General features: G+C 45.4%; 1 protein-coding gene across 4 annotated transcripts in view; it reads right to left on the bottom strand.

The window, feature by feature from the left end:
* LOC139259849 (mitogen-activated protein kinase kinase kinase 20-like) overlaps positions 1-12566 on the bottom strand; it is a 73973-nt gene extending 61407 nt beyond the window's left edge. The window contains exons 1-3 of one of the 4 annotated variants that reach the window (XM_070875735.1): positions 12448-12566; positions 11248-11428; positions 3479-3566 (exon numbers count right to left, since the gene is read on the bottom strand). In XM_070875735.1, coding sequence (XP_070731836.1) covers positions 3479-3566; positions 11248-11406 — 247 coding nt within the window. In that variant the 5' untranslated portion in view covers positions 11407-11428; positions 12448-12566. Of the gene's footprint in view, positions 1-3478; positions 3567-11247; positions 11429-11683; positions 11744-11766; positions 11937-12447 lie in introns of those variants that run through there. The other 3 variants (XM_070875732.1, XM_070875733.1, XM_070875734.1) reach the window with 3 other exon arrangements.
* Positions 12567-13564: the final 998 nt, after the last annotated feature.

Raw genomic sequence — 13564 nt, 5'->3', positions numbered from 1 at the left:
ATTAGAATGTACTAAACATACTGTCCTATTCTCAACTGTACTTTGTTGAGATTGGGAGTTAAAACCCACATGTAAACAAAGCCTTTAATTTGTTTTTAAGTTTTCAGAGTGCAGATATGAGCGCCTGCACTTGGAATACATTTAAATAACCAGGTTTATAAAGTATCAAGGGGGGGGGGGGGGGCAAGGGACCATTTGAAAACTTTGTAAAGCCAGATTGCTATACTTATACTGCATGCAATAAAGGTGCAGCAGTTATAATGGGTGACTTTAATATGCACATAGATTGGGCTAGCCAAACTGGAAGCAATACGGTGGAGGAGGATTTCCTGGAATGCATAAGGGATGGTTTTCTAGACCAATATGTCGAGGAACCAACTAGGGGGGAGGCCATCTTAGACTGGGTGTTGTGTAATGAGAGAGGATTAATTAGCAATCTCATTGTGCGAGGCCCCTTGGGGAAGAGTGACCATAATATGGTGGAATTCTGCATTAGGATAGAGAATGAAACAGTTAATTCAGAGACCATGGTCCAGAACTTAAAGAAGGGTAACTTTGAAGGTATGAGGCATGAATTGGCTAAGATAGATTGGCTAATGATACTTAAGGGGTTGACTGTGGATGGGCAATGGCAGACATTTAGAGAACGCATGGATGAATTACAACAATTGTACATTCCTGTCTGGCGTAAAAATAAAAAAGGGAAGGTGGCTCAACCGTGGCTATCTAGGGAAATCAGGGATAGTATTAAAGCCAAGGAAGTGGCATACAAATTGGCCAGAAATAGCAGCGAACCTGGGGACTGGGAGAAATTTAGAACTCAGCAGAGGAGGACAAAGGGTTTGATTAGGGTAGGGAAAATGGAGTACGAGAAGAAGCTTGCAGGGAACATTAAGGCGGATTGCAAAAGTTTCTATAGGTATGTAAAGAGAAAGAGGTTAGTAAAGACAAACGTAGGTCCCCTGCAGTCAGAATCAGGGGAAGTCATAACGGGGAACAAAGAAATGGCAGACCAATTGAACAAGTACTTTGGTTCAGTATTCACTAAGGAGGACACAAACAACCTTCCGGATATAAAAGTGGTCAGAGGGTCTATTAAGGAGGAGGAACTGAGGGAAATCTTTATTAGTCGGGAAATTGTGTTGGGGAAATTGATGGGATTGAAGGCCGATAAATCCCCAGGGCCTGATGGACTGCATCCCAGAGTACTTAAGGAGGAGGCCTTGGAAATAGCAGATGCATTGACAGTCATTTTCCAACATTCCATTGACTCTGGATCAGTTCCTATCGAGTGGAGGGTAGCCAATGTAACCCCACTTTTTAAAAAGGAGGGAGAGAGAAAGCAGGGAATTATAGACCGGTCAGCCTGACCTCAGTAGTGGGTAAAATGATGGAATCAATTATTAAGGATGTCATAGCAGCGCATTTGGAAAATGGTGACATGATAGGTCCAAGTCAGCATGGATTTGTAAAAGGGAGATCATGCTTGACAAATCTTCTGGAATTTTTTGAGGATGTTTCCAATAAAGTGGACAAAGGAGTACCAGTTGATGTGGTATATTTGGACTTTCAGAAGGCTTTCGACAAGGTCCCACACAGGAGATTAATGTGCAAAGTTAAAGCACATGGGATTGGGGGTAGTGTGCTGACGTGGATTGAGAACTGGTTGTCAGACAGGAAGCAAAGAGTAGGAGTAAATGGGTACTTTTCGGAATGGCAGGCAGTGACTAGTGGGGTACCGCAGGGTTCTGTGCTGGGGCCCCAGCTGTTTACATTATACATTAATGATTTAGACGAAGGGATTAAATGTAGTATCTCCAAATTTGCGGATGACACTAAGTTGGGTGGCAGTGTGAGCTGCGAGGAGGATGCTATGAGGCTACAGAGTGACTTGGATAGGTTAGGTGAGTGGGCAAATGCGTGGCAGATGAAGTATAATGTGGATAAATGTGAGGTTATCCACTTTGGTGGTAAAAACAGAGAGACAGACTATTATCTGAATGGTGACAGATTAGGAAAAGGGAAGGTGCAACGAGACCTGGGTGTCATGGTACATCAGTCATTGAAGGTTGGCATGCAGGTACAGCAGGCGGTTAAGAAAGCAAATGGCATGTTGGCCTTCATAGCGAGGGGATTTGAGTACAGGGGCAGGGAGGTGTTGCTACAGTTGTACAGGGCCTTGGTGAGGCCACACCTGGAGTATTGTGTACAGTTTTGGTCTCCTAACTTGAGGAAGGACATACTTGCTGTTGAGGGAGTGCAGCGAAGATTCACCAGACTGATTCCCGGGATGGTGGGACTGACCTATCAAGAAAGACTGAATCAACTGGGCTTGTATTCACTGGAGTTCAGAAGAGTGAGAGGGGACCTCATAGAAACGTTTAAAATTCTGACGGGTTTGGACAGGTTGGATGCAGGAAGAATGTTCCCAATGTTGGGGAAGTCCAGAACCAGGGGTCACAGTCTAAGGATAAGGGGTAAGCCATTTAGGACCGAGATAAGGAGAAACTTCTTCACCCAGAGAGTGGTGAACCTGTGGAATTCTCTACCACAGGAAGTAGTTGAGGCCAATTCACTAAATATATTCAAAAGGGAGTTAGATGAAGTCCTTACTACTCGGGGGATCAAGGGGTATGGCGTGAAAGCAGGAAGAGGGTACTGAAGTTTCATGTTCAGCCATGAACTCGTTGAATGGCGGTGCAGGCTAGAAGGGCTGAATGGCCTGCTCCTGCACCTATTTTCTATGTTTCTATGTTTCTAAACCCAAACAAACATTGAGAGATGCATCCTGCAGTTAAGCAAGTCTAACATTGCAGTATAAATATACCCAAAGAGGCACACCTCAATGGAATACATTTAAGAGCTGCCATCTCCTTCCTTCAACTTTATTATGTTGCCAATTTCCCAGAGTGTCTGATTTCACCAGATTTCTTTTTTAAAAAATTGTACAGTTCAATTTCAAAGAATAGTATTAGAGGTTTTATTTCAACTGAATAGAATCATTTTAGGACTCCTACAAGTTATAATTTCACATCCATGATTCAATAACAGTACGTTATTTTCAGAGGCAACCTTTGTGGTCAGCGTTTTTCATGGTACTAAACACAAGATACTTACACAGAAATACATAGAAGTTATAACAGAGAGAGAGGCCATTCAGTCTGACCAGCCCATGCCAGTGTTTACTCTCCATGCGAGCAAATAGTCTAATCACATTTACCCTCCCTGTTCCCATATCCCTTCAATCCCTTTTGAATAGGCTACACTTGCAAGCACCAAAAGGTGGATATGTGCTGCATGTAAAAATGAAATCTGCTATTTTGTATTTTTGGCGAATCGGAGAATAAACCAACAGACAAAAACTAGCATTAATTTCTGCATTATGACAAGTAACAAGAATAGGAATAGCATTGCATTAAAGCACTAATTATTTTGAGTTCTGAAGAAAAATTGTGTGGAATATTACAAAAACACTTACCAGTTACTATGCCATAGTTGGGTGACTCCAAAACAGCTCCATAGAATTGAATAATGTTTCTGTGGCTGAGAACACTAAGAATTTCAGCCTAAATTCAAAATTAGAAAATATATTATTCAAACAAATATCAACTATTCTATTTTAATATAAATGGCTGAAATACAATATTATTATTATTTTACCTGCAGTACTTTTGGGCCTTTAAAAGCTGCACATTTTTAAATACTAGAATTAAATGCAACATGACTCCTCCAAAATCCCCAAACTAGTGACAGAAATTGAACAAAAGAAAATTACCAAAAGTTGTAAAAATCAGTTTCTCCCATAACAATTATAATAAAGTTATCGCAACCCTCATACTGAAATGGGCCATCATTTAAACTGAGTAAAACTGCTAACAGTTTGCTCCACAACGTATTATACAATGTATTTCAAGAATAAATTGTTAGTTCTGCACATTTCATTTCAAGGAAAAATGAGTCATTCGAAATATTTGGTAACCAGATTTTGTTGGAACATAAGCAGCTTTACATCAAAGCTGCAGGAATGTGTGACAAGATTATGTATAGGATTCATTGAGAACTAATTTCCCTCTGCCTCCTCTCCTCTTTCATCCTGGGCAGAACTCTCTAACTATCTCACACAGGGTGCCTTTTCTGTGCTGGTGCTTGGGATGGATATTGTGATTATGAAATACAGCACGGTGATATTTTTCAAGCATGCCAAAAGTATTGTTTACTTTCTCTACCCGTTAAGTATTATACCTCTTATTCAAATTGTCCTCTGCAGCCCACTTCTCTGAAGCATATTAAAAACAAGTTGACATTTAGAAGTGAGTTTCTCTACAGATTGAGAACATATGCAGAATTTTATTACAGTCAAATTTCAGTAGACTCTCCACCAGCATAAATCAAAGCAGCTCCATGAAATCCATCTAACCAATTCTAATGTCAACATCTAATTAGGTAACAGCATTAAATGAGGCTGTAGGATGCGGAAGGCAGGAAAATGTATTCTTTCATACCATGTTGCTAGCTTGGTCTAACTATTTATGTTCGGTCATAGGATTGCCAGGTATTTGTCAACATAGACAGACAGCTGCTTATATTCCTACATAAAAAGTTTCAGTCTGCCGATCACCATATTTCTCTCCTTGTGTGAAATCACTAATGAAGAAACCAAAGTGGTCATGTATGCCAATCCAAATAAATCAAGCCAGCATGAAAAAGGGCTTTTCCCTTCTCCTGTTCCCCACTACCCGAGGAATTGTAGTAACTTGACTCAAGCACAACAAAACTCAAAATGAAACCTACATTGACTGGACACTAATACCACAAAAATATAAACATGCTTCCAAGCAGCAGAAAAAATGGTCAGGTTAAATATGTCAAATGAACAAAATAAATTGTAGCAACACAAGTGTTAATTATCTCAATGGCAAGATAAACTTCCTGACTGTGGTGAGAACCTTTAACTAATCGACAGAACCACTAAAGCCACATATCTAACAAGTCTACTTTGCTATAGAGATTAATCTGAACAGTGGCTAGTCAGACACTTTATACAAGTGTGAGGATGTATAGTTGGGGCAATTCAAAGTGTGCGGCTTTAACAGATGAATTTAAAGATTAAAAAATATTAATCTGTGGCCATGTTTGACGTGGCCTACAAGCTGAAGAAAGGTTTGGAAATGGAACAGCCAAAAAACAGCAATGCAATTATTACAATGGAAGGGTTAAGGTGCTTAAGGAATGAGTCAGTCTTCTTATTCATAACTTTAAAAAAAAAACATGAAAATAGGTTAATGGGAAGGGGAGCTACAAAATACAAATGACATGGGAACAAAGGAACATGAGTAGGCCATTCAACTCCTCGAGCCTGCTCCGCTATTCAATGATCTGCGACCTAACTCCCAACGACCCATATCAACTCCTTTGGCCCATATCAACAACAACTTGTATTTATATAGCGCCTTTAACGTAATGAAATGTCCCAAGGTTCTTCACAGGAGTATTAGGAGATAAATATTTGACACCGAGCTGCATAAGTGGAAATTAACACAGGGTGGTCAAAGAGGTAAGTTTTAAAGAGCATCTTGGAGGGGGAGGAAAGAGGGGTAGAGGTTTATGCAGGGAGTTCCAGAGCTTGGGGCCTAGGCAACAGAAGGCACGGCCACCAATGGTTGAGCGATTATAAATCAGGCATGCTCAGGAGGGCAGAATTAGAGGAGTGGATATATCTCAGGGTGAGGGGGGGGGGGGGGGAAAGTGGTTCATATAACTCAGAAATTTACAGCACAGGAGACCATTTCGGTCCATCATGTCCACACCGGCTGACCAAATGCTATCCAGCCTAATCCCACTTTCCAGCTCTTGGTCCGTTGCCCTGTAGGTTATGGCACTTCAAGTGCACATCCAAGTACTTTTTAAATGTGGTGAGGGTTTCTGCCTCTACCACCCTTTCAGGCAGTGAGTTTCAGATCTCCACTACCCTCTGGGTGAAGAAATTTCCCTTCATATCTCCTCGAAACCTCCCCCCAATTACTTTAAATCTATAACCCCTGATTGTTGACCCCTCTGCCAAGGGAAACAAATCCTTCCTATCCACTCCCCTCATAATTTTATACACCTCAAATCAGGTCTCCCCTCAGCTTCCTCTGTTCCAAAGAAAACAGACCCAGCATCTCCAATCTTTCCTCATAGCCAAAATTCTCCAATCCAGCAACATTCTTGGAAATCTCCTCTGCACCCTTTCTAGTACAATCACATCTTTCCTGTAATGTGGTGACCAGAACTGCACACAGTACTCCAGCTGTGGCCTAACCAGAGTTTTATACAGTTCAAGCATAACCTCCTTGCTCTTGTATTCCATGTCTCAACTAATAAATGCAAGTATTCCATATGCCTTCTTAACCACCTTATCTACCTGAAGGGAGCTGTGGACCTGCACTCCAAGGTCCCTTTGTTCCTCTACACTCTTCAGTGTCGTACCATTTAATGTGTATTCCTTTGCCTGGTTAGACCTCACTCTTATCCGAATTGAATTCCATTTGCCACTGTTCCGCCCACCTGACCAGTACATTGATATCTTACTGCAATCTGCAGCTTTTTTCTTCATTATCAACCATACAGCCTATTTTAGTGTAATCTGCAAACTTCTTATAAATCATACCCCCAAACATTCAAGTCCAAGTCATTGATAGATACCACAAAAAGCAAGGGTTGTGGGACTGGGAGATTACAGAGATAGGGAGGGGCGAGGATGTGGAGAGATTTGAAAAGAAGAAATAGGAGCAGGAGTAGGCCATTTGGCCCCTCGAGCCTGCTCTGCCATTTAATATCATGGCTGATCTGAAATAAGGATGAGAATTTTGAAATCGAGGCATTGCTTCACCGGAAGCCAATGTAGGTCAGCGAGCACAGGGGTGATGGGTGAGCGGGACTTGGTGCGAATTAGGACACGATCAGCCAAGTTTAGGATGACCTCTAGTTTATGTAGGGTAGAATGTGGGAGGCCAGCCAGGAGTGCATTGGAATAGTCAAGTCTAGAGGTAACAAAGGCATGGATGAGGGCTTCAGCAGCGTATGAGCTGAGACAAGGGCGGAGACGGGCAATGTTAGAGGTGAAAATAGGCAGTCTTAGTTGTGCGCTGTGGATATGCAGTCAAAAGCTCATTTCAGGTCAAATATGACAGCAAGGTTGTGAACTGTCTGGTTCAGCCTCAGGCAGAAGTTGGGGAGAGGGATGGAGTCAGTGGCGAGGGAACGGAGTTTGTGGCGGGAACCGAAAACAATGGCTTCCCAATATTCAATTGGAGAAAATTTCTGCTCATCCAGAACTGGATGGCGGACAAGCTGTCTGACAATTTAGAGACCGTGTAGGAATCGAGAAAAGTGGTAGTGAGGTAGAGCTAGCTGGGTGTCATCAGCATACATGTGGAAACTGACATTGTGTTTCTGGATGTCGCCGCCAAGGGCAACATGTAGATGAGAAATAGGAGGGGGCTAGGGATAGATCCTTGGGGGGACACCAGAGATAACGGCCCCAAGTTTCGACATGATTTGCTCCTGATTTTTAGGAGCAACTGGTGTAGAACGGAGTATCTTAGAAATCGGATATCTCGCCATTTAGTTTGCTCCAGTTCTAGTCAGTTAGAACAGTTTCACTTTGGAACAGAATTTTTTTTTCCCCAAAAGGGGGCATGTCCGGCCACTTACGCCTGTTTTCAAAGTTTCGTCAGTGAAAACTTACTCCAAATTAACAGAATGGAGCAAGTGAAGATTTTTGTACGCTCGAAAAAACTTAGTCTACACTTTAGAAAATCAGGCGTAGGTTACAAATCAGGCGTAGGGAATGGGAGGGGGGGGGGGGGGTTTAAAGGGAAGTTAACATTAAACACTTCAGTTTTACAAATAAAGAGCCATCAATAATAAATGATAAATAAATCAATAAATCAACCAAAACAAAATTAATAAGAAATAATTTTTTTTTAAAACAATAAAACAAAGCTTTTTCTACTTACCGACTGCAGCACCGGGAGCCCTCCAACATCGTGCTGGGATACCCCCCCACCCAGTGTCTCTATCTCCCTGTCTGTCAGTGTGTGTTTCTGACGGGGAGAGAAAGGAGATGGGGCGGGGGGGGGAAGAGAGAGAAAGGAGATGGGGGGGGGGGGGGGGGGGGGAAAGAGAGAGAAAGGAGATGGGGGGGGGGGAAGAGAAAGGAGATGGGGGGGGGGGGGGAGAAAGAGAAAGGAGATGGGGGGGGGGGAAGAGAGAGAAAGGAGATGGGGGGGGGGGGGGAAGAGAAAAAGGAGATGGGGGGGGGGAAGAGAGAAAGGAGATGGGGGGGGGGGGGGAGAGAGAGAAAGGAGATGGGGGGGGGGGGAGAGAGAGAAAAAGGAGATGGGGGGGGGGGGAAGGAGAGAAAAAGGAGATGGGGGGGGGGGGGAAAGAGAGAAAGGAGATGGGGGGGGGGGAGAGAAAGGAGATGGGGGGGGGGGGGGGAGAGAAAGGAGATGGGGGGGGGGGGGAGAGAAAGGAGATGGGGGGGGGGGAAGAGAAAGGAGATGGGGGGGGGGGGGAGAGAAAGGAGATGGGGGGGGGGGGGAGAGAAAGGAGATGGGGGGGGGGGGAGAGAAAGGAGATGGGGGGGGGGGGAGAGAAAGGAGATGGGGGGGGGGGGGAGAGAAAGGAGATGGGGGGGGGGGGGGGGAGAGAAAGGAGATGGGGGGGGGGGGAGAGAAAGGAGATGGGGGGGGGGGGAGAGAAAGGAGATGGGGGGGGGGGGGGAGAGAAAGGAGATGGGGCCAGGGGTGGGGGAAGGAGAAGGGGGAGGGAGGCTGAACGGGCCGGGCCCGAGACTTCGGGCCGGGCCCGTCCCCAGCACCAGATTTACAGGTAGGTGGCGTTGGGTCGGGTCGGGTCGGGTCGGGTGGAGCACGGGTCGGGGGTCTGGTGAGAGGGAGGTCGGTTCGGTTCGGGGGGGAGGGAGGGAGAGGGAGGTCAGGTCAGGGGGAGGGAGGTCAGGTCAGGGGGAGGGAGGTCAGGTTGGATCCAGTCCGGGGGGGGGGCCGGGGGGAAGCGGGAGTCGGGTCGGTATCGGTGTCGGGTCCAGTCCGGAGGCGGAGGGAAGCGGGAGTCGGGTCCGGTCCGGGGGGAAGCGGGAGTCGGGTCGGTGTTGGGTCGGGGGGGGGGAGCAGGAGTCGGGTCGGGGGGGGGGGGGGGGGGGGGGGAGCAGGAGTCGGGTCGGGGTCGGGGGGGTGGGTGGGAGTACGGTCCGTTGGGGGGAGCGGGAGTCGGGTCGGGTCTAGGGCGCGGGAGCGGGAGTCGGGTCCGGTCCAGGGGCGGGGGGGGGGGGGAGCGGGAGTCGAGTCGGGAGGAAGCAGGAGCTGGGCATGGGAGGAGCCGTTTTCACGCAGCCCCAGTGAGGCCATTCGGCCAGGGCTAGGGGCTGCGTGCTTCGGCTCCTTCCACACAGTTTTGGGTGCCTGGGGCTGCTGCACATGCGCGCCCACTGTATCGCGCATGTGCAGAGGTCCCGGCACTGTTTTCAGCGCAGGGACCTGGCTCCGCCCCCTACTGCTCGTGCTGCGCTGCGCCGAGGGCCAGAGGGCCTACAGGGAGCTGGAGAATGTGGAAGTTTTTTTTAGGTGCACTTTGTGGCGCGAAAAACGGGCGTCCAGGTCGGGACTGCGCCGTTCTAGGCGCGGCTCGAAACTTGGGCCCATTGATGCGGGGGCGGGAAGAGAAGCTGTTGCAGGTGATTCTCTGGCTACAGTTAGATGGATAAGAATAGAACCAGGCAAGTGCAGTCCCACCCAGCTGGACGACAGTGGAGAGGTGTTGGAGAAGGATAGAATGGTCGGAGAAGGATAGAGTGGTCAACCATGTCAAAGGCTGCAGACAAGTCGAGAAGGTCGAGGAGGGATAGTTTGCCTTTGTCACAGTCACAAAGAATGTCATTTGTGACTTTGATCAGAGCTGTTTCAGTACCGCGACAGGCGTGGAAACCAGATCGGAGGGATTCAAACATGCATGCGGGAAAGAAGGGCACGGATTTGGGTGGCGACAACACGTTCAAGGACTCTGGAGAGGAAAGGGAGGTTAGAAATGGGGCGGTAGTTTGCAAGGACGGAGGGATCGAGGGTTGTTTTATTTTTGTTGAGGGGTAATATGGCAGATTTGAGGTATCCCTTAATATCTTTGGTTTACAAAAAGCTATCAATCTCAGGTTTAAAATTAACATATGATCTCGCATCAATTGCATTTTGCGGAAGTGTTCCAAACTTTTACCAACCTTTGTGTGTAGGTCTTTTAGATAATGCCCCGTAGTACTAGACTCCCTATCTGTTCCCCTTATTATCTTGAAAACTTCGATCATATCACCCCTTAACCTTCTAAATTCTAGGAAATACAAAACTAATGTGTGATCCCTCCTCATAACTTAACCCTTGAAGTCCAGGTATCATTCTGGTAAACCTACACTGCACTCCCTCCAAGGCCAATATATCCTTCCTAAGGTGTGGTGCCCAGAACTGCTCACAGTGTTCCAGGTGTGGTCTAACCAGGTGTGGTAGAAGCATAACTTCTACCCCTTTGTATTCTAGTCCTCTAGATATAAAAGGCAACTTCCCATTAGCCTTTTTGATTATTTTCTGTACCTGTTCATGACATTTTAATGATCTATGTACCTGGACCCAGAAGTCTCTTTGCACCTCCACTATTTTTAGCCTTTCACCATTTAAAAAGTACTCTGTCCTATCCTTTTTAGATCCAAAGTGGATGACCCGACCTCACATTTGCCTACATTGAAATCCATTTGCCAGTTTTGCCCACTCAATCTATCGATATCCCTTTGTAATTTTATGCTTCCATCTATCCTGCCTGCAATTCCACCTGTGTCATTGGCAAATTTGGATATATAAAATTCTATGCCATCACCTAAGCCGTGAATAAATACTCTGAATAGTTGAAGCCCCAACATAGATTCCTGTGGGACACCATTAATTTGAGTACCTAACCCATTATCCCTACTGCCTGTCTTCTGCCGCTCAGCTAATTTCCAAACCAGATCAATAATTTGCTCTCAATTCCGTGGGCTTCTACCTTAGTCAACAGTCTCTTATGTGGGACTTTATCAAATGCCTTCTGAAGGTCCATATAAATAACATCCATAGACATTCCCCTTCAACTACTTTAGTCACTGCTTCAAAAAATTCAATCAGATTTTGTCAGGTATGACCTGCCTTTCACAAGTCTAAATCTTACCTCTTTTTCTATTTTTAGCAATTTCTTGACAGCCACCTCTTTGTCCTGGGACAACCATTTTGCTCGGTAAACACTACCAAAGCTTCCTCCTCCACAGTTTTCATAAAATTGTAAATCATCAAACTTGATTTGCAAAAACGATGGACTAAGGGACAACATTGCATACTGACAATTTCAGAATCTGAAAAATAGAAAAAAATAAGTGATCAGTTAAATAAAATGCCATTGAAATCAGCATACCTATAACCCAAACGATATTAACTGATCAGTTGCACAATAGCAAGTTAACGTCTTAAAATGCATACACTAGTTTCCCCCCCCCCCTCAAAAAAGTGTGGGGGGGGGGTTATTTTTAAGTTTGTATAATCAGGTCAACTATGACGATTGCTGCTGATACTATCCCACGTTTTTCCCTTTAAAGTTGTAGGCTTCCTACGTTGAAACAGTGCCTTCACATTCAAAAGGTCTTAATTGACTGCCCGAGGCCGTGGAAGGCGCTATATAAATGTAAGTCCTTGCTCTTCCAATAGATGCTGCGCCAGAAGATTCGTTGCACCTCAACTGGCACACTGGTAACGTGGTGTTTGTCAGCTTGGAGGCTGGATCATGGCTCTGGAATGCGAGGCGCGCAATCTCCCGGCGCTGTGATCACTTCGCACAAAATACCCGCAGAGTGGCCCCAACTGCGACATGGCCCGGCCCGGCCCGAGCGCTCACTGGGCGGTACACGGCCACAGAACTCTTACACAATATAAACATCGCATGCCAGCATATATTTTCGAAAATAATGCGCCGCTTTAGTGAAACTTGAGGCTGTTACTTGAAGTTTTTTTTAAAAAAAACGCTTCTGTGAACTGGGTGGCACATTTGCCGAAAGCCGTGACATGTTTGGGATCACAGAGGGTGACCTCTGGTGACACTGAGAATGGCACCAAACCCCCAGCCATCAAATCCCATCGCGCGGGCAGCGAGCAAAGGTCACAGGACACATGGACGTGCACCTGGAACCGGACCTTCTGTTTACAGAAACCATTCGATTGCATAAGGTTGTGAATGTACACCCGGCACCAGTTTAACTTCAGACATATTTTCAGGCGCCAGCCTTCCTTATACTTCCGCAAGTTTAAAAAAAACACGAACATAACTTGGAGGGAAGGGAACCGATGCAATACCGACTTTCGGTTTTGGAACATTTCTTACCTCTACTGCACTTGCTCCGGCCTCCGACCGGGAATGAGATAGAAGCGGAACAGCGGCGATAATTGTTGCAAACAAGCTGCCCAGGAGCCTCCCTGCACTGAGAACCCGCCCCTTACCCCGGGAGCACGGAGGCAGCCCGCGCCTCCTGCAGGTAGCCCGCGGTGTCACCACGCGGCAGCACCAATCATTCCTGCCCTTCTTAAGGTGCCAGCTTTGCGGTGGTGGTGGGTCATCTTTTTTTGAAGCTGTTAATTAGCTGTTGCTAGTTTCTTGAGGCTGGCAGATATAATTGTGAGCAGGTATATGGTCAAGGAGAGCTCTTAGGAGGCTCCCCCCCCCCCCAGGGGGGTTTAATATTTCCACCCACCAAACATAAGAAAGTCAGAATGAGAAAAGACGACATATCTATTAAAGTTCATTCTCCAACTCTCCCATCATACTATCAATTGGATTTAAAATAATCTATTGCCTTGCTCTGTAGATTATTTAAACATGCATCACAACTTGAGTAAAGAAGCTTTCCTGATGCCTTTCAAAAATTGCTTTCACTAATTTAAATTTATGTCTATGCCATACTTTGAAGTAACAGGGTTTATCTTACCCAAGGATACAACTTCTACACCATGGCAAACTATTATTTACACTATCTGTACCACAAGAAAGAGCTCTGATAATCAGTAATAGAGCAAACAATTTACTTAAGTAGACAAATATTTTCCAGGAGTTGTATGTAACAAAAAGTAATAGTACATGGATACAGAGCCATTTGAACAAGATTCAGCCTATAAAACTTTCTTCTTTTCCTCTAACTTTTCTATTTGTCTACTTAATGCAGCAACAATGTATATCACAGGTTAAGGGGATCAAATAGTTGGTATTTGTGAGCATAAATAGTGAAAAATTGTTTCTACTTATTTCCAAATCAGCAACAAGGAGATATATACTCAGGATTACTCTGCTAACTTGATTGGGTTCTTTGATGAAGTAACAGAGAGAGTTGAAGAGGGTAGTGCGGTTGATGTGCATATGAACTTTCAAAAGGCACTTGGTAAAGTACCACATAATAGCCTTGCTAGAAAAATTGAAGCCCACGGGATTACAGGGGCAATGGCTTTGT

Source organism: Pristiophorus japonicus, chromosome 3, assembly GCF_044704955.1.
Source record: "Pristiophorus japonicus isolate sPriJap1 chromosome 3, sPriJap1.hap1, whole genome shotgun sequence".
Taxonomy (NCBI): Eukaryota; Metazoa; Chordata; class Chondrichthyes; family Pristiophoridae; genus Pristiophorus; species Pristiophorus japonicus.
The sequence above is the reverse complement of the archived record's forward strand: the minus strand, read 5'-3'. Positions and strand labels throughout refer to the sequence as shown.